Raw genomic sequence first — 22,726 nt, 5'->3', positions numbered from 1 at the left:
GATAACTAAACTATACACCAGACTCAGTTCATCTCAGCTTTCTCTTAGATAATTTTCTACTAGTGTAGCTATTGTCCCTTTAAGCCCATGGGATTCAATTTTATGGTACATTACAAATGCCTTTTTGCACATCCACAGACAAATTTACCACAGTTCTATCAATGCTCTCCACTACATTAAAGAAATCAACATCATTGGACTCAAATTGCCATTAACAAATACTCATTGATCCTCATTTACAACATAGCAGCAAGTATTATTTACCTGGTGGAAGACTGCCATAGATCACCGCACATTCCAGTCCTCGAGCCTCAATCTGACGACTCAAAGAGTAGATGTCAGTTTTACTGAAGCACACGATACAGTCACCAGGGCGGAGGTTATCAAGAGACTCCAGAGCCGAGTCCAAAACAGTCAAGGGAGTCAGCCGTTCGTAAGTTTCAACCTAATTAACACATCAATTTACTAGAAACAATTCTCAAAGAAATATCTGCCAGAGAAAGTCATTGCACTAATATAATAAACTCAAGCCCCAATCCCCACACAGGTGACATGGTTGTGGAAATGCTCAAATTAAATTATACATTTAAACCTAACGTACAGTTCTGCTCTAACCAGGTGACAATTCAGGACACAAAATATTAAGTAGGAATGACAGCTATGGTGACAGTGGATATAACAGTGAGGAAAGTTGAGCTGGAGGATAGGAGAGAACAGGGCACACAACAATAGCATGCTTTTAAGGGGTGCATCTAAAGGGCTATCACCAAGCAGAGGAAGCAAGATAGGCAGGTACTCAGGGACACCACAGAATGCATCTTGCTGTAAAAGCATTTCTCCACGTTGGAAAATGATAGGGAGTGAACATATCTTTAAAGAGTCCAGTCAGAGTCAAGATCACAGCACCATGGGCAGCTCAACTGCACAAGACAGGAGGAGGAAGAGTCCAAAAGCAACAGTAGCAGGAAACTCAATGGAGAGAGAAATAAACAGGAACTTCTGCAGCAACAGACATGAATTCACGATGGTGTGTTGCCTTCCTGGTGCTAGGGTCAAGGAAGTCACAGAACAGTTGTAGGGCATTTTCAAGGGGCAAGGTAAACAGCCAGAAACTGTGGTCTACATTGGTACTAATGACACAGATAAAAAGAGCAACGTGAATTTAGAGAGCTAGGTTGCAGATTAAAGAGCAGAACCTCTATCATTGCACTTTGGAATTTCTAACGCAAGTCCAGGAGAACTGTACCATGTGGTAGTGTGTACAGGAAAAGATTAGGTCAGACAAAGGTTTAGTATAGGAGGAGGGCTTTAAATTTCTGGATGATTGGGATCATTTCTGGGGAAGATGGGACATATACAAGCTGGATGGGCTGCAACTGAAGCAGAAAGGGTCCAACGTTCTTGTACAGAGCTTTTGGGAAGGGATTGGGGGCGATGGTATAACTGGGGGATGATGGCGCAGAAAGATGTGCAGAAAGAAAACCAAGTCAGTCCAGTAGGCAGAGTCGAGATGCACATGATAAAGCACACGGGAGGAATTCAAGGCTAAACTGCATCTATTTAATGCAAGGAGTCTGATTATTAAGGCAGGTGAACTTAGAGCACTGATCAGCAGATGAGAATACAGTTCTGATGGTATCATGAGACGGTTGAAGGACAGGACAGGACTGGCATCTCAAGATTCTAGGGTGTAATATCTTCAGACATGATGGGGGGGAGGGGGTTGCAGTAAGATATGGAATAGCTTTGTTGATTAAGGAGTCCATTACAACACGAAGGAGGGAAGATACCCTAGAAGGCCGTAAGGGTGAAAAGTAGAGACAGAAAGGGGGCAATCACTTTGCTGGGGATACACTACAGGCCTCCTACGTGTCAGCTTGAGATACAGCAAATATGTAGAGATACAAGAATAATACGGTTATCGTAATAGGGGATTTCAACTTCCCCACTATGAACTTTGTTTCAGTGTGAAAGGCATAAAGGAGGTGGAATTTCTAACGCATGTCCAGGAGAACTGCTGGAGCCAGGATGCTGATAGTCCAACTGGAGAAGGGGCAGGACTGGACCTAATCTTAGGAAAGGTAGCTGGGCAAGTGGTTGAAGTGTCACTGGGAGAGCATGTGGAAGTTGAAGGGGGATGGGGGGGTGGTGGTGGGAGGCAACTTCAATATCATAAGACAGGATCTGGCAAAAGTAGACTGAGAACAACTACTTACAGGTCTACATCCCACAAGCAGGAATGATTCAGAAGCGAAATAAGAGTTCAGGACCAACATGTTCCCATAAGGGTGAAAGGTAGGGGCAGCAAGTTCAAGGAACTTGGGATGTTGAAGGCTGGATAAAAAAACAAAGAAAGCATGCGGCAAGCACAAGACAGTGGGGCATCACGTTACATTGGTGAGACCGCACATGCAGTTGCCTAGCTATAGGAATGATGTCACTGAGCTGGAAAGGGTTTAGAAAAGATTCACAAGGATGTCACTCGGACTGAATGGCTTGAGTTATAGGGAAAGACCAAAAAGTCTCAGGCTTTTCTCGCTGGAGCATAGGAGGCTGGGGGGGTGATGTTATAGAGGCTTAGAAAATCAAGAAAGGCATAGATAAGGTGAATGGTCACAGTCTTTTTCTAAGGGTAGGACAGTCTAAACCTAGAGGACGTAGATTTAAGGTGAGGGGGAAAGATTTAAAGGGGACCTGAGAGGGTGGTCAATACGTAGAACAAGCTGCCAGAGGAAGTAGTAGAGGCCTACACATTAATGGTTTGGAGCAGGATATAGGGAGGATGATTAGTAGGTTTATAGAGGATACAAAAATTGGTGACATTATTGACAGCAAGGAGGACAGCCTTAGGCTATAGGATGATTTTGCTCAGTTGGCAAGATGGGCAAAGCAATGGCAGGTAGAATTTATTTCTGGTAAGTGTGCAATAATGCACTCTGGAAGGACTAATATAAAACATATATAATGAACAGTAGGGCCCTAAGGATCATTGATGAACAGAGAAACCGTGCTGTACAGGTCCAAGAATCCCTGAAGGGGGCAGCGCAGGTACATATGGTGGTGAAAAAGGCACACAAGCCTTCAATAGCCAGGACATATTTATTATAAATATATATAATTAATAGAATATAAGAGCACAATGGTTATGGCATAATTTCATGCAAGATCTGGAATACTATCTACAGTTCTGACAGCCACACTATAGGAATAATGTGATTTTACTGGAGGGGGCATGGGCCTGTTTCTGTGCTGCATGACTCAGAGCCTCTAGGAATGAGGTGGGATGAAAACAAATATGTTGCTTAGAAAGTAACGAATAGAGGAAAGGAGGCACAAATGCTTATTATGATTGTTTATTTGCTAAATAAAATCAGCAAAGAAAAATAAGTGAAAAATTCTTCAAAAACATCTTGAGTTAGTTGGCAATGCAGTACCATGTTTTTCCTTATTTAGTCATAGAGCACTACAGCACAGAAACAGGCCCTTCAGCCTACTGAGTCCATGCTGACCTGACCCATCTACCTGCACCTGGACCATATGGCTCAAACCCCTCCCATCCATGTACCTATCTAAACTTCTCGTAAATGTTACAATTGAACCCACATCTACCACTTCCACTGGCAGCTCATTCCACACTCGCACCACCCTGAGTGAAGAAGTTTCCCCTCAGATTCCCCTTATATAACCTTTCTCCCTAAACCTATAGTTCTAGTCTCACCCAACCTGAGGGGTAAAAGCCTGCATGCATTCACTCTATCTATTCCCCTCACAATTTTGTATACCTCTGTAAAATCTCCCCTCACTCTCCCGCGCTCCAGGGAATAAAGTCCTAACCTATTCAACCTTTCCCTATAATTCAGGTCCTCAAGTCCTGGCAACTTCCTTGTAAATTTTCTCTGCACTCTTTCAAGCTTATTGATATCTTTTCTGTAGGTAGGTGACCAGAACTGCATTCAATACTCTAAATTTAGCCTCACCAACATTTTGTACAATCTCAACATAAAATCTAACTCCTGTCGTCAATGCCCTGATTTACGAAGGCCAACATGCCAAAAGCCCTCTTTACGACCCTATCTACTTGTGATGCCACCTTCAAGGAATTATGGATCTGTATTCCCAGGTCCCTTTGTTCTACCGCACACCTCAGAGCCCTACCATTCACTGTGCAAGTCTTACCCTGCTTTGCCCTCCCAATGGGCAACACCTCACACTTGTCTGCATTAAATTCCATCTGCCATTTTTCAGTCCATTTTCTGAGCTGTTCAAGATCACACTACAAGCTTTGATAGCCTTCCTCGCTGTCCACTATGCCCCCAATCTTGGTGTCATCCGCAAAGCTGTTGATCCAGTTTACCACATCATCGTCTAAATCTTTAATATAGATGATAAACAACAACGGACCCAGCACCAATCCCTGCAGCACACCACTAGGCACAGGCCTACAATCAGAGAGGCAACCATCTACTACCATTCTCTGGCTTCTCCCGCCAAGCCAACGTTGAATCCAATTGGCTACTTCATCCTGAATGCCAAATGACTTAACCTTCTGGACCAGCCTCTCATGTGGGACTTTGTTAAAGTCCATGTAGACAACATTCACTACCTTTCCTTCATCAACCTTCTTGGTAACCTCCTTGAAAAACTCTACAAGATTGATTAGACATGACCTACCATGCACTAAGCAGGTAATCAGGCTGTCTGCTTATATATCCTGTCCCTTAGAATACCTTCCAATAATTTACCCACGACTGACATCAGGCTCACCAGCCTATAATTTCCCGGCTTATGTCTTAGAGCCTTTCTTGAACAACGGAACAACATTAGCTATCCTCCAGACCTCCGGCACCTCACATGTGGCTAAGGGCGTTCTAAATATCTCAGCCAGGGCGCCTACAATTTCTGCACTAGCCTCCCACAAGGTCCGAGGGGATACCTTGTCAACACCTGGAGATTTACCCACCTTCATTCGCTTCAAAACAGCCAGCACCTCTTCTTCCGTAACATCACTACTCATTTGCCTCAGTCTATAGTCTTTGTGTCTGTCTCCAGAGTAAATACAGATGCAAAAAATTCATTTAAGATCTCCCCCATCTCTATCGGCTCCACACATAGATGACCATGCTGATCTTCAAGAGGACCAATTTTGTCCCTTGTTCTTGGGATTGTCTTTCATCTTGTCTGCCAGAGCAACTTTCTTTTTGTCCGCCTGTTTTCTCTCTTAAGTGTTCTCTTGCATTTATTGTACTCCTCAAGCACCTCATTTGATCCTAACTGCCTGTACCTGATACGCGCCACCTTCTTTTTCTTTACCAGTGCCTCAGTATCCCTCAATAACCAAGGTTCCCTAAACCTGCTAGCCTTGCCTTTTATTCTAACAGGAACATTCAGATTCTATACTCTCAATATTTCACTTTTGAAAGCCTCCCACTTACCAAACATCCCATTTGCCGGAAAACAGCCTGTCCCAGTCCATGCCTGCCAGATCCCTTCTGATCCACCAAAATTGGCCTTATTCCAATTTAGAACCTCAACCCGAGGACTAGTCCTATCCTTGAAACTAATGGAATTATGGTCACTAGATCCAAAGTGTTCCCCTACACACACTTCATCTGTCTTGTCTCATTCCCCTAGAGGGGATTATTTACTGCCTGTAATAAATGTTGTTGCATTAAAATTATGATCTGAGTGAATCAGGTTAAAGTGTCAGCAGACAGCACAACATCTGATTTGTGACAAGAACACCTGATATAGTACCACTTTCATTAATTTACTGACCTATGTAACAGATTTTGGAGCATGCATTGTTCATAAGAACAAGTAGAGAATCCCATAAAACTTACGTATTACAGAATAGTTTTGCAAGGTTAATTGTTGGTCACTCAGGTGCCTAACTCTCCAGAATGCTGAATGGCATATCCAGAGCAGGGAGAAAGTCAACCAAGTCAGACACATTAGACTTGAAGGTATAATTGCCAAATTCTAAGCAACAGAGCTACTGGCTATAACCATGTCCCAATGCAATGCTGCAGTTCAGTCATTTTAATCCATTTTCTCACTTAGGTTCCAACCCAATCCTCACTCCATTCTTAAGATACTCACCTCCACCTCCTCTCCTGTGTCATACATCAGCTCCATCACTAAGTTAATAGCTGCAGCTTCTCCACAGATATGAATTTCTTCTGCACAAAGTCCTGCAGTGAAAATATGGTTAGAGTTACACAGCCAAATCAAATACACTTAAAACAGATGAAGCACAAGTTACATACAGTACAAAGTTCCCATTTTACAGCCCCTTCAAACTCTCCTAGGAGCTATTGCCCAAGTACAGGATAAGGCTTGCTTTATACTGCCTAATCAAAAGGCTGTGAGAGAATATTGCTAAAATCTTGCAGCCACAAATTTGTTATTAAATTTATTGGAAATACTGATACATGCAGTCTGCATATTAGGAAAATATAAATGGCAACAGCAATCAACGTTGGGGCTGGAATGTTGAAGAGGACTGTCAACAGAAACCAAAAGGACTAACAAGTGTATGGGCAAGATTGGCTGAGACAAAGGAAAGGACTGATAATCTAATGGCCGGCCAGTATGTTGCCTATCAACAAACCAGCTAGTGTGCAAAAGGTAACAAGCTCGCAAAATGTAGGGGCATCAACAGCTATAACCCCTTGATGGAGCAATGGGAATGTAACAACATGATCACTGTTAATGGTTTGTAAACTTAACACATTATTTAAAGGAATCTCACTTTTTGACTTACCACCAAGAGGAGATTCTTTTGGGGAATTGCATTTTATTTGGGTATAATAAGTGGCCAGTAGACAGAGCAGACAAATGTAGGAAAGTTAGGACAAATCATTAAATATATGTTCAAACAGAAGTTAGAGGTAGTTCTTGTGGCCAAAGAAATCAAGGGACTGGAGGAGAAAGCAGGAACAAGGTGCCGAATTTGGATGATTAGCCATGATTGTACTGAATAACACAGCAGACTTGAAGCATCAAATGGATTACACCTGCTCCTGTTTTCTACATTTCTAAGCAGTAGCTGCTACTTAACCTTCTCTCAGTCAAAAAAGCTTGGAGGCAACCAGCAAGCATCTACTGAAGATAAAGCGCTGATTAACTTTCTTCCAGTTGCAAAGATCAACACCCAGAAAAACAATTCAAATTAGTTAATATACCCATTCTTGAGTTGAATGTTTTCACTTTATAGCACTAGTTGTAATTGTCTGCTTTCAATAAAGTCTAGGAAACTCCTTCACCAAAATGATTTGCTCTCCAATCAAGTAAATCGTTAGAATCTGGTAAATACTAATAAGTGGGATACCACGAGTTTGATATAAATACCTATCCCATCAAACATTTCCAAAATAGGTACTGATTCAGTTAGATACAGAATAAAAGTTGCTCTGTACTGCCTTGTCAAACACTTCCAGGGCAGTTACAGCACAGTTTCAACAGAGTACATACCCTCTTTTGACTCATCAATTACTCTCATCATCTAGACACCAGTTCAAAAGATAGCATGTACCCACTGCACCACCCAAATCTCACACAGATACAGTTTGGTAGAAATATGAAGTACAGGCAAAGTGTACTGTAGTATAGAGCACTTACCTAATAGTGCCCTAGTCCAGGCCCATCCTCTGGAAGGATCTCTGATCATCTGGATTTCATCAATTACAGCAATTTCATCTGCAAAACAATGCATAGAATAAATTTCCACACAAGACACTCCCTGAGACCTCCCCATACTGGTTGGCAGTTCAGTCTGCCCCACATAAACTAAGCCCCCTCCACACTCACTGCTTCTCTCCTTGCCATTCTCCTGCACATATTGGGAAGCACTCAGCCTCCTGCCACCTTCAGTGCCACTCCTCTCCAATATTACACTTACCTGGGCCTTCCCCTGGAATCAATGCTACCACCATCTCTAAATCTCTTACCCTATAATTAAAGAACTACTAGAGGATGCAAGAGTGCAACACAGCTCATTCTCACAGCAAAAGGAGATCAAATATTGATTGGTCATCTGATATGGACTAATATAAGCAAAGAGCAAGATGAGCAGTTTAACAATCCGTGCAATGTTTGTGTGTAGCCCAACCACATAATCCCCTTTCATCTGTCATTCTCACAAGTAGCATTCTCACAGCCCATCACCCAGGTTTCCAGCAACCTCAAGGCTTCAGTCCCCTCGATGTGTCTGCTACCTAACTGAACGCACACAGAACACCTTGTGTGTTCACCATCATCTTGATTACCTGGACATCCAAGTCCCAAGTATTAGATCCAAGATAATACATCAGAACTATTTAATCCTTCAGACAGAATGATGAAAAATCACCAATAATAAAGTGAAATTACTCACACCAAATTTCTTAAGCACATTTTAAGTCCTTTTTTATCCCTCCCAATCCAAATATTTAGGGTTCAGTGCATAACAAAACATCTAATACTCTCAAATCTCAAAAGAATAGATTCACCCAGTTCACATCTGTAACTAAAAGGCACCAATCTTCTGCATTCTCTGAAAACAATAACATTTCTCCAGAACCACGATACAGCAAATTGCTCCAAAATGCCTCACAGATCATCAAAGATTGACAAGGCACATGAGGAGTTGGAGCAGGCAAGCAGAAGCTTGGTGAAGGAGAAAGTATCTAAGAAACAACATAATGTCTGTGCACTTGGAAAAGCAAAGTCAATGCTTTATCAAAGAACTAAGTGCAATCAGCTGCAACCTTACAAAACTTTAATGCAACTGAATGGAACAGATTTAGAATGGAAAGATGGATATTAATGATGGTTCAAAGACTGGGATGCAAGTAGATGCACTGGGTATTTTTAGAAGTGGATAGGTCTTACTCACGATTATGTTTATCTGAAATAATTAAATGGTAGAATTTGATATTTAGTTTACAAAGACCATGACGATGTGTCTACTTTCATGATTGTCTGCACTTACTCTACTTAATCAATGAAAATGTAAAGCAAAGCATAGCACCTGAACGACAGAATAAATCAGGTTCCAAAACTTCAGTTACTACAGAAGTGCAGGCAAAAGTGATTAAGAAGAAGTGTGCACATACATGGCATTGTTACACTGCACATTTCAATGGTACAGGCGACGTGACTTGACTGCTTCCCGCCCGGATCAACAAAGGTACGCTCTTCCCCAGTCACCAAGTCGCATGGCACGCCCTTCAAACAAAATACAAGCAGTTCAAATACCTTTCATACTTTTGTTGCAGTTCTAAAAACTGAGCATTTTCTACTTTTGGTAAGTCTGAGAACCCTTTGATTATGCCTGACTAGTTATTTAGCTGGTCAAAGGCAACAAGTTCACAACTTACAAATCGACAATACATGTCCCCTGTTCATTTTACAGCATATAACACCTACTTTCTCCTTTACCTTCTAGTTCATTATCCATCTTTCAAGGAGCTTTTTTTTGACTACCCATCTAAACTTATCACTGAGAAATACAAAGACAGTGTGTCACACAACCAGTCACTTGCGTGAGTATCGACAGGCTCATTCACGTGAAGGATACGATCCTTCCCCTGTCCACAAGGACTCTCACAATGGTGAAATACTGGATATGAAGCAGGGAACTTTTGTTTACCATGCCCCAAGCCAGGAGCAGTGGTAAGGAGCAGGGAACACCAAACTCATTCTGGCTGAAATCAGTTTAAGCTGGATATCAGACATGAACATCAAGTACCAAGATATTAATTTATTACGAATTAACTACAAATGTAAATCTCTTAGAAACATCGTAACAACCAATACTACATTAAGGAGGCTTTCAGACAGACACTACAGAACAATAGCTTGTATTACACATTTTCACTGTAGAAATTTTCAGACATACTGACAGCATCATTGCTCTTTTGATAGATCTCATGTGCGAGCAGTTTCAAAGGACCACAATAGACTCCTGATTTGGCTGCTAAGAAGCTCTGGATGGCCTTGTGTGTTTTTCCACTGTTTGTTGGTCCAGCATGAAAAATAATTTTTCTCTGAATTGCTCTGGCCTCCGGATACCTGGCAGAAAAGAATATTTGAGTGTTAGCTATGTGGAACAAGCTGGAACCAAGAAGCAAAGAGCAGACGTTTTTGAAGTGGCTGTGAATCAGTTCTCATCAGTCAAGGAGGACTGCACAGAAAGAATTTTCATTGTACTACCTCCCATAAACTCGGGATGTCCTAGAGTATCCAGATGCTTCTGAACTGTAGGGAAGACAAAACTAATGTGGGGTTTCAGACACAAAATGTTAATTGTTTCTCTTTCCACAGATGCTGCCTCACTAGCTGAGTGCTTCCAGTAGTTTCTGTTTTTTTTATTATAGGTGAAACTGAACTGTTGTACTGCAGACAAGACAGTAGCTAATTTGTGCATACCAAGATAACATAATCAGTTATGTAATAATTACCAGATTATCTGTTTGTAGTAACTTTGATTGAGGACACTAGAAAGAACTCCTTTGTTCTTCATCAAAATATTGCTACGGAATCCTTTACATCCACCTGAGAGAGCATATGGGTTCCGGTTTAAAGTTTCAACCAAAGGAACAGAACCACCAGGTCAGTTCTGATCAGCTATCATATTCCACTGTGAATTCCTTGACACCATAGTTGGCAGTGTTTAATGGCGTAGAGAAAGAAAACCTGGAGCAGTACAGTCACGTGTACTAGGGCACAAAGCCAGAGTATGAAGACCGCATTAAGGCAAGAAGGCAACGAGTATTTTTTTGCTAGGAATCTGATCTACAACTGAAATTGGACTGGTAGAGATGGTGGCTGCCAGGATATCAAGTCTCAGCGTGAAACAGCTGCTGTCAACGTGAAAATGGGACTGGTACTCCTACCAAATGTTAGTAAACCAAGCTTGGGTCCTTTTTCATGCAACACTACCCTGTGAATGAAATTACCCTTAATTAATCTTCAGATTTTTATTGGACATTTAACTGAGATATCCAACCTCAGCTCACAGAAATAGTACATAGGTTGCATTTATTAACCCCTTCAAAAAAAAAATTCTGGGTTGAGGAAGGAATGTGGACTCTGAATGGAGCCCCCAATGGAGAATTCCATCAGGTCGCTGAAAGTAGTAGGACAAACTTAAGGTGATAATGGAGACCACCAAAATTCTGGATCCTCATAACCTCATTCAGTGACTCTCATTGAAGTGCACAGTCTTTATGTGAGAGATAAACACTAATGACCCTACTCCCAACCAGTTGCCAACCTCATTAGCTGATACTAGGTTTAGTTAGAGCACCAAATTTTTGAGAGAGGAAGATGCATGTCAAGAGGGAAGTCTGTAAAATCTTACCAGTTGGCCGGTAACCTTAGATCACTAATTTTGCGCAGATCCTCCATACAATCCAACATTGGGAAAATCTGTTTGGCGTGTCTCATGAAATATGGAAAGAGATCATCAACATGACCTGCAAGCAAATTTTATCATTAAATGAGCTTGTACAATAAATGCTACAGCTTTTCCTCAAAATCAGTCAAAACACCAGGACCTGGACCAGTATTGAGGAAGTTAACAAAGGGCCTTTTAAATCACCATGTGAAGCATAGCAAGGGGAACAGCCGAAATGTTTCACTTATACCATTTACAACAAATCAAATGTGATTGTTCTGATGTTGGCATTTGGACTTGAGATACGGTTTTGCTCATTCTGGCTTGCACCACAGGATGTACACTTCCTCACAGATCTTCTTCCCTTGTGAGGAGTGTGCTGAGTGATGGGGGCAAGGGAACTTGGGGAGGAGGCTATCAGAGCCAATGAAGAGAGAGCTGTCTGGGTGGATGGATAAAGTACTGTTAACATAATGCCAAAGGCAATTGCCAGAGTGAACAGAAAATGCTGGAAATACTTAACAGGTCAGGCAGCATCTGCAGAAGGAAAGACAGGATTAACATTTCAGGTTGATGACCTTTCATAGCCACAAACGTTTATGGTGCCACTTGCTCCATCGAATCCATGTCTACTCTCTGTACAGCAATCATTTAGATTATCCTGCTCCTTTCCTGTGGTCTTGAAAGTTTATTTCTCTCAGGTGCCCATACAATTTTCCATTGAAATTATTCATTGTCTTCCCTTCTACAACTCTTTAAAAAAAACAGGAGTCCCAGGTCATTACCACCCACTGCACAATAAAGTTCTTTCTCATACCTCCATCAACACCCCCACCATCTCATGCTCAAATCTTAAATCTACGTCTCCAAGTTCTTGAATTATTAACTAACGGAAGAAGTTTCTTTTGGCTACCAATCTAAACCTGTATTAGAGTCAGAGATGTACAACACAGAAATGGACCCTTCGGCCCAACTCATCCATAATACCCAACTATGCTAATCCCAGTTGCCTGCATTAGGCCTATACCCCTCTACTCCTTTCCTATCCAAGTACCTGTCCAAATGCCTTTTAAACATTATAACTACCTCTACCACCTCCCACAAGAGCTTGTTCCATATAACCACCACTCTCTGTGTGAAACACTTTTCCTTCAGCTCTCCTTTAAATTTCTCCCCTCTCACCTGAAATCTATACCCTCGAGTTTTACACTCCTCCACCCAAGGAAATGAACTATTTATGCTCCTCATAATCTTATCAAGCTCTAAGATCACCCTCAACCTCCTGTGCTCTAGTGAAAACAAACCCAGCCTATCCAATTTCTCCTTGTAACTAAGGCCCTCCATTCCACGCAACATCCCAGTGAATCACTTCTGCATTCTTTCTATTGCTACCAAATCTTTCCTGTAATGTGGTGACCAGAAATGTACCAGATACTCCCAGTGCAGCAATGTTTTGTACAGCTGCAACATGACATCCCAACTCTTACATTCAACACCTTGGCCTTTGAAGGCCAACACACCAAATGCCTTTTTCAGTACACTATCCACCACCATTTTTAGGGAACTATGAACTTGCACCAAGGTCCCTGTGTACATCAACATTCCTAATGTCCCTGCCATTTAATCTACATGTCCTGCCAGTATTTGAAGCCACAAGATGCATTACTTCACACTTGTCTGAATTAAATTCCACCTGTCACTGCTCTACCTAACTTTCCAGTTGATCTATGTCCCACTATACCCCTACACAACCTTCTTCCCCATCTATGACTCCAATTTTCGTGTCATCAGCATACTAATCAGACCACCTAAATTCCCATCCAAGTCATTTATATATATGACAAAGATCCCAGCACCAATCCCTACGATACACCACTAGTTACTGACCCAGTTAGAATAATGACGCTCCATCACTAACTTCTGCCTCCTAGCACCAAGGAAAATTTTTTTTCTTTTTCAATCTTTTTATTAGTTTTCAAATCAATACAGATTAATATATCAATATTTATACATAAAGAGATCAGGAGAGCAATCATGACATGGATAATCATAAAGAACAATAAAGTATATAAAAAAATCTGTAGATCCAACGATCTGTTAGTGAATGAATATAATATAAAAGAAAAAGATTTATTAGAAAATTTTAGATCCTGTTTGCCAAAACATCTCAGATCCCATATGCTTAATCTTCTGGACCAGCCTATCATGTAGGACCTTTACTAAAGCCTTGTCCATGTCTAGTGCCCTGCCTTTATCTATTTTCTTACTTACCTCCTCAAAAAACTCAGATTTGTGAGACAGGATTTCCCTTGCACAAAATCGTGCTGACTCACCCTAATCAGTCCCTGCCTTTCTAATTAAATGCAAATACTCTCCCTTAGAATTTTTTCCAATATTTTTGCTACTACTGAGGTAAGGCTCACTGGCCTGTTGCTTCCTGTCTTATCTCAACATTAGCTATCATCCAGTCTTCTGGTACCTCACTCGAGGCTAACAAAGATGTAAAATTCTCTGGCGCCTCGGTAATCTCCTCCCTTCCTTCCCATATTATCCCACAGTAGATCCCATCCACCTTAATATGTGCCAATATCTTTAACACTTCCTCCTTCCTGATAAAACATATTCCAGGATATCAGCTACCTCTCCAGCCTCCACATCCTTCTCCCTGACGAATACCAATAAGTACATAATCTTCTGCCCTTATGCCATTTCTTCCCCAACTTCCTTTGCTTAAGGAGATCAATCCCAGCTTTTACAACCTAAATTTGCAGTGAAAATTCTTCATCCATGGTTGCATCAGAATGGAAAGTTATCTCTTTCCTCTCTCCAAGATGCTTTCTGACCTGCTGTATATTTTCAGCATTTTTGTTTTATTTCAGATTTCTGCTGTTACCACTTTAATTAGCTCCAAGAGAAATTTCATTAAGCCCCAAGTTCAGAGAAATCTCTTGCTCTGTGGCAGGAAATACAGACACACAATTTCAGCAACACTTACCTGCACCACAGCAGATATCATTGAGGATAATGTGCAAATCCACACTCAAGGAATCAACTTCCATCACGTACTTCCGAAAACTAATGAAGGCCTGGTGGAAAAGGCGAGCTGTGCAGGAAGAGGATTATAAAGGATTGTGAAAAACATACCTTCTACACAAAGACAAAAGGTTTCATTGTTTTCCCTCTCTATTCCTTTCCATTCCTAATTGGGAGGAGGAAATTATACGGTACATCATCTCAAACAACTCATATCTAAAATTACCACCCTTGCTTGAAGGATAGCACCATCTCTAGAATCTGCTTCAATTCTTTAAGATATTTGTACTCCAGCTTCAGGAATATCCTTAATTTTAATCACTGTCAAACAATTTTCTGCTTCCAATTTCTGTCATTCTCTCTCTAAATAAATGTACTTTCACCCTGCTTTCCTCTTACAAGATAGTCCTCAAGGCCAACATGACCAAGTTTTTGTTCACGTACCATAATATCTCCTGTAAGTGGTCAGTGACAAATTTTGTACAAAGATGCTCTGATGAAACACCTTGGAGTATTTTACCACATAACAGGAATTATATCAATACTTTTCACATTTTACAAATGTTCTTTGCAAAGTTTGGGAGAGAAGTAACCTCTGGACCAGAAGCAACAAGACACAGAACTGGCCACTGCAAGCAATGTGAAAGAGGGAACCAGCATATGCACTAAGAACATCAGAAAGAAAAAACTTCAAAGTGTGAGCAATATGAATGAGGGACTGCTCCAATCTGCAAGAGAGAACTGACCATCACATTGTGAGCAAGAAGAAAGCAGAGACTTCTGTGCCATCTTCAATGAGAGCAATGACAGACCTCAGCTCTGAGACCCTGAGGGTAAGGACCTCGGTGTCCTAAGCAGGAATGGGGCCCCCACACACAAGCAGTGAGACTGATGGAATGAGCATCTACATTGTGAGCAGTGTGACTGAGGGAATAAACCATTACACAGTGAGCAGTGAGACTGAGGGAACAGACATGCACTATGGGCAGTGTTACTGATGCAATGAGCCTCAGCACTGTGAGCAGTGATACTGAGAGGACAAGCTTCTGCCCTGAAAGGGAATTAAGCTGTGGAATGTGATTGATGGTATTGCTCTAAAAGCCATCATAGACTCATTGAGCTGAAAGGCCTCCTTTATCATAAGGAAATATGAGAAAAATACAAATATGAGAATAATTCCATCCAGTTTCAGGTAAGGTGGTACTGCTAGTGGAGCTGTGCTGCAGTTGCACATTCTCCCTGCAAATGTGTGGGTTTCTCCTTGATACTCCAGATTCCTCGCACATCCCAAAGATGTGCAGATTACTAGGTTATTTGGCCACTGTAAAGTACATCTTACTGTATATGGATGCCAGGAGAATGGGGGGGCAGGCAGAGAGAAATGTGAGAGAGAATAGGTTACAAGGGTACAAGTCAGGAAAGGTAATGGTGGGATAGCTGAGGGCCAATATAGTCTCTATTGGGCCAAATTACCTCCTTCTATGTCAAGGAAATATGACCTCTGCACAGAGAAAACAATCTGGGAGAAACGACATTCACAAAGGGAGCAATGACACTCAGAAAACCTAATATTTAGCAGGGAACAGTAAGAAAACAGACTGACCTCTGTGCTGCACATGGTAAGACAGAGAGGACTGAACTCTGTACTATAAGTCATTAGTATCCATGCAGAGAGCAATGAAGATACAACTGTCACTGACCACTGAACTATGAGTAATAAGATTATATACAAAGCTGTGAGCAATGCAGCAGAGGGAGCCAATCTCTAGCATAGGTTCTCCAAAGCTACCTCCAGGCAATGAGACTAAACACCCCAAGCAATGATGTTAACAGAAAATATCTTCTTACTGACAGCAATGAGTCAGACACACCAGAGCTCAACACAAGGTGCAGAGAACAGACATCCACACCAACAGCAATGAAACTCAGAGAACTTCTGTACTATAAGCAATGAGACAAATAAATGTACCATGAGAAATCATAATAAGGGATCTGATCTTGTACTGCACACCGTCAGACTGAAGCAATTGACTTCCACAAGGTGAGCAATGAGAGAGAAACAGTCTCAAGCTCATTATACTCGTGCTCATCTTGGTACACAGGACTGACTCCCAATTCATAACATAATTTCCCCTGGCTGCCTCAGGCCATAGTTCACCAAGTTACTGTCTGCATTGATCAATGCTTGAACTACTTTTTAACCTGCTTGTTAAATCTGAATGTTCTATCTGCTCGTTTAGCAAGTCTTCATTTTCAGTACTCACAATTTCTAATCTGTTTCTCCATCCTAAAGTTATATAAGACATTGGTGAGGCCGAATTTGGAGTACTGTGTACAGTTCTGTTCACCTACCTACAGGAAAGATTGAAAGGGTGCAGGGAAAATTTACAAAGATGTTGCTGGGTCTTGAGGACCTGAGTTATAGGGAAAGGTTAGGACTTTATTCCCTGGAGCACAGGAGAATGAGGGAAGATCAGAATCAGATTTATTATCACTAACATATGTCGTGAAGTTTGTTGTTTTGCGACAGCAGTACAGTGCAAGGCATAAGAATTACCATAGGTTACCAAAAAAAAAATAAAATGATGCAAAAGAGGAATAACAAGGTAGGGTTCATGGACTGTTCAGAAATCTGATGACAGAGGGGAAGAAGCTGATCCTGAAACGTTGAGTGTGGGTCTTCAGGCTCCTGTACCTCCTCCCTGATAGTAGTAATGAGAAGATGGCATGTTGCAGATGGTGACGATCCTTAGTGATGGATGCCACCTTCTTGAGGCACCACCTCTTGAAGATGTCCTCGATGGTGGGGAGGGTTGTGCCTGTGATGGAGCTGGCTGAGTCTACAACCCCCTGCAGCCTCTTTCGATCCTGCACATTGGAGCCTCTATGCCAGGTGGTGATGCAACCAATCAGAATGCTCTCCACCCTACATCTATAGAAATTTGCAATAGTCTTTGGTAATTTATCAAATCCCCTCAAACTCCTAATGAAGTAGAGCCACTAGTGCACCTTTTTCATGATTGCATCAATGTGTTAGGCCCAGGACAGATCCTCCAAGATGTTGACACCCAGGAACTTGAAGCTGCTCACTCTTTCCACTGCTGACCCCTCAATGAGGACTGGTGTGTGTTCTCCCGACTTCCCCTTCACGAGTCCACAATCAATTCCTTGGTCCTGCTGACGTTGAGTGTGAGGTTGTTGTTGCGACACCACTCAACCAGCCGATCTATCTCACTCCTGTACACGTCCTTGTCGCTATCTGAGTTTCTGCCAACAACAGTGGTGTCATAGGCAAATTTATAGATGGCGTTTGAACTGTGCCTAGGCACACAGTGGCGTTTGAACTGTGCCTAGGCACACAGTCATGAGTGTAGAGATAGTAGAGGAGTGGGCTAAGCACGCATCCTTGAGGTGTGCCTGTGTTTATTGTCAGTGAGCAGGAGATGTTACCAATCCACACTGACTATGGTCTCCCGATAAGGAAGTCAAGGATCCAGTTGCAGAGGGAGGTACAGAGGCCCAGATTTTTAATTTATACTGAGGGGATAATGGGGTTGAACGCCGAGCTGTAATCGATAAACAGCAGCCTGACAAATGTGTGATGTTGTCTAGGTGCTCCAAAGCAGAGTAGAGAGCCAGTGCGATTGCATCTGCTGCAGACCTGTGTGACAGTAGGCAAATTGCAGCGGGTCCACATCCTTGCTCAGGCAGGAGTTAATTCTAGCCATGACCATCTTATAGAGGCATACAAAATTATGACGAGTATAGATAAGGTGAATGCATACAGTCTTCTTCCTCTCAGGTTGGGTGAGACTAGATCTAGAGGACATAGATTTAGGGTGAAAGGTGAAATATATAAGGGGAATCTGAGGGGGAACTTCTTCACTCAGAGGGTCCAAGTGTGGAACAAGCTGCCAGTGAAAGTGGTAGATGCAGGTTCAATTCTTCGCATATACAATGACTGTGGGCAGGGAGCAAGAGCAAAGTCCTTCATGGGCAGTTTGCTACAATTTAGGATGGGGAGAGGGGCAGTAATAATGGAAAAATGAGCTAATTGGGAAGTGGCTTTCAAGTTATCCAATTCTTTGTCTTTATTCACTTGTTTATTAGTAAAATACTGTTAAGGATGGATTTAGTTGCTTATAACAACAAAAAAAGGTAAATATCCTTAAGTAAAACCAGATCAAACTTACAAACATTCAATTTTAAAATTTGCTGAAGAATGCCACTGAATACGACAGTAAAGTCTGACTGGGCACTCCCAACTCAACAGAAGCTATTTTTGTGTTTATACTTCCCAGATGTCATGGGGAAAGTACAGAACAACCGAGAATATGCAATATATCACAGGCAGAAAGCATACTACCAAGTTTTGTCACCTACCATCCAGGCCATTCTCGCTTCCCAGTCTCTGCATCTCTTTTCTTTTATAAAATTTATTCAAGACCTTGAGAGCCTCATCTAAAAAGAAAAAAACAAATCGTCAGAAGCTATTGTCAGAAGAGAGAAGTTAGGAGGGCAAAAAGAGGATACGAGAAAGATCTGGCAGGCAATGTGAGACAAAATCCCAAGAGATTCTATAGTAATATTAAGAGTAAAAGGGTGGCTAGGAAGAGAACAGGTCTCCTTAAAGATCAGCATGGCCATTTGTGCGTGGAACCAAAGGAAATGGGAGAGATTTTTCATGAATATTTCTCTTCGATTTTTACTGTGGAAAACGATGGAAACTAAGGCAATGGGGGAAATGAATGGTGTTGTCTTGGACTACATATGAAATAGCAGGGAGGTGGTATTGGAGGCCTTAAAGCACATTAAAGTGGATAAATCCCCAGGCCTGACCTGGTGTATTCTTGGACCTTGTGGGAAGCTAGAGCAGAAATTGTGGAGGCCCTTGCAGAGATTTTTGCTTCATCTCTGGACACAGGTGAGGTTCTGGAGGACTGGAGAGTAGCTAATATGGTACCATTGTTTCAAATGGGTAGAAAACTACAGGCCAGTGAGTCTGACATTGGTGATGGGTAAATCACTGGAGGGGATTCTGAGGGAAAGGATCTACCAACATTTGGAGAGACAGGGTCTGATTCAGGACAGTCAGCATGGCTTTGAGCGTGGGAAGTAGTATCTGACAAATCTCTTACAGTTCTTTGAGGAGGTAACTAAGAGGGTAGATGGAGATTGTCCATGTGGACTTTAGCAAGGCCTTCAACAATGTCCCTCATGGCAGGCTGGTCTGGAAGGTTAGATAACATGGGATCCAGTGGGAGATAGCAGACTGGATTCATAATTGGCTCAGTGGCAGGAAGCAGAGGGTGATGGTCGAGGGTTCTTTCTCGGACTGGAGATATGTATCTAGTGGTGTGACACAGGGATCGGTGCTGGAACCTCTTTGTTTGCAATTTATATGAATGATCTGGATGTGAATATACAAGGCATGGTTAGTAAGTTTGCGATGATATTAAATTAGGTGGTGTTGTAGATAGTGTAGAAGGTTATGAAAGGTCATAGGGGGATCTTGATCAGCTGGGTACATGGACTGAAGATTGGCAAATGGCTTTCAATCCCGATAAATATGAGGTATTGCATTTTGGGAGATCAAACCAGGGTAGGACTTATACAGTGACTAGTAGGGCTCTGAGGAGTGTTATGGAACAGAGGGACCTCGGTGCGCAAGTGCATAGTTCGCTGAAAGCGATATCACAGGTGGATAGGGCAGTGAAGAAAGCGTTTGGCACACTGGCCTTCATCAGTCAGGGCCTTGATTACAGGAATTGGGAAGCTATGTTGCAGTTGTATGAGACATTGGTGAGGCCACACTTGGAGTATTGTGTACAGTTTTGGTCACTCTGTTATAGGAAAGATGTTATTAAACTAGAAAGACTGCAGAAAAGATTTGGGATTTTGCCCGGACTGAGGGTCTGAGTTACAAGTAGAGGTTGCATAGACTAGGACTTTATTCCCTGGAACATAGGAGATTGAGGGGTGACCTGATACAAGATCATGAAGGGTATAGACCAGGTGAAAGCACACAGGCTTTTGCCCCAGAGCAGGGGTGCTAAAAACAAGATACGTTAAGATTAGAGGGGAGAGATTTAAAAGGGACATCACAGGCAGATTCTTCACGCAAAGGATGATGCGTATTTGGAATGAGCTGTCAGAAATAGTGGTTGAGGCAGGCACATTTAAAAGCCATTTAGATAATACATTGACAGGAGAGATTTAGAGGGCTATGGACCAAACATGGGCAGATGGGACAAGCTCGCTGGGCAATATAGTCGGCATGGACGAGTTGGGCTGAAGGGCCTGTTTCCTTGTTGTACAACTCTATTAAATCACTTATCACCAAGGATGAAAGACAGCCACTGCTCAGCACATCCAAAATAAACATTAGTGGTTGCAAACTAATTAAGTTAAAAATATGAGGGGTTTTGTGCAGGATCACACCCAGGGACCATATCACAACCTTTTGTTGACACCTGGGATGAAGGGGTTGCCAATAGAAAGAGAGGTCAAGCAGGATGACTCTTTACTCAAAGGAGTTGCTTCTGAAGGAGATTGGCAGGGTGGATGCTGAAAGGGTATTTTCCCCGGTGGAGCTCTCAAGAACTACAGGTCATATTTTAAGAAAAAGGGTTACCCATTTAAATCTTCAAAGAGGATTTTTTTTTCCCCCTCAAAGGGTTGTGACTCTTTGAAATTCTCTACCCCAGAGAGCTGTGGAGTAGTTACTGAGTATATTCACAGCAGAAACAGAGAGACATTTGAACCAAAAGGAAGTCAAGTGGTATGGGGTTATAGCGAAAAAGTGCTCTTCAGACCAAAATTGGATCAGCCATGAGCTCAAGGAGTTGACCGTTTATTCCTGTTTCTATTTCTCATGTAAATCAAGTACTTATGAAGGTGTACTTCATAATCATTGAAGCAGGATTACCTCCCTCCCTCCCAGATCCTACAACCCTCCCACTCTTTCCATCACTTACGAGTTTACCCACTTACCTCAACCTCCTCTCCCCCCTTCATCATACTCTACTGAATCACACCATCTCCCTCCTCATCCTATCCCGGCCAGATTCACCCCAAACATCCCACATCTGCGAAACTCCCCTCCACCCCAACCATTTCTTCACCCCCCCCACTCCAATAACTCCAGCTCCACCACATCTTCCACCATCACTCCCCCTCTCAATTCCCAGCAGCCCTGCCAACTCCTCTCCACTTCAAACCTTACCCCCGTGTCTCACCTTCACCACGTCATCCCAGTCCCCCAATTCCCTTCCCTCCTCAAACCTTACCCCCATGTTTCACCTTTCCCCTCCCCTTCCTCCCCCCTCACCCTTACTCCCCCTCCCTCCTCCCCCTTCCTCACTCCCCCCACTCACTCACTCCCCCTCCCCCTCACTCACTCACCCTCCCCCCTCCCCCTCACTCACCCACCCAGCCCCCTCCCTCACTCACCCCCCTCCCCCCTCACTCACCCACCCCCCCACCCCCCCTCCCTCACTCACTCCCCCCACCCCCCCTCCCTCACTCACTCTTGTTCAGGCTCTGGCTCAGCTCTGCCCCCACGTTTCCCTCGGGCCCCGGTCTGAATCTGGCCGGCAGAGGCACGAACAGCGACGTGTCCGGGGGTTTGACGCCACTGTCGCTCACGGAGCGGAGCGAGTTGGTGACGGAGCGCAGCGCGGCGGTGGGAGCGCGGCCGGCGGCCAGGCCGAGGCCGAGACCCCGGGCCCGCACCTGCCGCAGGAACCCCAGGCTGCGGCCGGCCGACATCAGCGCTCAGGGCCCCATCGCGACCGAGGACCCGCAGTAGGTGGCCTCAGCGCGCCTCAATCCCGATTAATCACGAGGGGTGGGGGAAACGTGGTGGGGGGGGTGGTCTCCGGAATAGACTATTGCGGTGAAAAATAAATAAAATAAATCCCAATGTCCCTGACATCATGCGGCAAGCGTTCCACAAGCGACAGGCGCCGGTTGGGCAGCCCGACGACGGTTGCCCTGGTGACGGCTCAGCCTCCACCTTCGGCAGCGGTGGCGATCTCCGCTGCAGGAGCAGCGGCCGCACCTGCAGCCCGTCCCCTCGCTGCAGGAGCAGCGGCCGCACCTGCAGCCCGTCCCCCCGCTGCAGCACATCCCCTCGCTGCAGGAGCAGCGGCCGCACCTGCAGCCCGTCCCCCCGCTGCAGCACATCCCCTCGCTGCAGGAGCAGCGGCCGCACCTGCAGCCCGTCCCCCCGCTGCAGCACATCCCCTCGCTGCAGGAGCAGCGGCCGCACCTGCAGCCCGTCCCCCCGCTGCAGCACATCCCCTCGCTGCA

The 22,726-nt window shown here is 43.4% G+C and overlaps 1 protein-coding gene across 1 annotated transcript in view; it reads right to left on the bottom strand.

The window, feature by feature from the left end:
* The window catches only part of supv3l1 (SUV3-like helicase), a 40,123-nt gene extending 17,811 nt beyond the window's left edge, over window positions 1-22,312 (bottom strand). The window contains exons 1-9 of the mRNA XM_052027434.1: window positions 21,943-22,312; window positions 18,797-18,874; window positions 14,376-14,483; window positions 11,345-11,459; window positions 9,885-10,053; window positions 9,096-9,207; window positions 7,621-7,698; window positions 6,100-6,191; window positions 265-445 (exon numbers count right to left, since the gene is read on the bottom strand). Of these exons, the coding sequence (XP_051883394.1) occupies window positions 265-445; window positions 6,100-6,191; window positions 7,621-7,698; window positions 9,096-9,207; window positions 9,885-10,053; window positions 11,345-11,459; window positions 14,376-14,483; window positions 18,797-18,874; window positions 21,943-22,183 (1,174 nt within the window). The 5' untranslated portion in view covers window positions 22,184-22,312. The remainder of the gene's footprint in view (window positions 1-264; window positions 446-6,099; window positions 6,192-7,620; window positions 7,699-9,095; window positions 9,208-9,884; window positions 10,054-11,344; window positions 11,460-14,375; window positions 14,484-18,796; window positions 18,875-21,942) is intronic.
* Window positions 22,313-22,726: the final 414 nt, after the last annotated feature.

Source organism: Pristis pectinata, chromosome 12 (assembly GCF_009764475.1).
Source record: "Pristis pectinata isolate sPriPec2 chromosome 12, sPriPec2.1.pri, whole genome shotgun sequence".
Taxonomy (NCBI): Eukaryota; Metazoa; Chordata; class Chondrichthyes; order Rhinopristiformes; family Pristidae; genus Pristis; species Pristis pectinata.
Note: the sequence above shows the minus strand (reverse complement) of the source record. Positions and strands in the feature narration are given on the sequence as shown.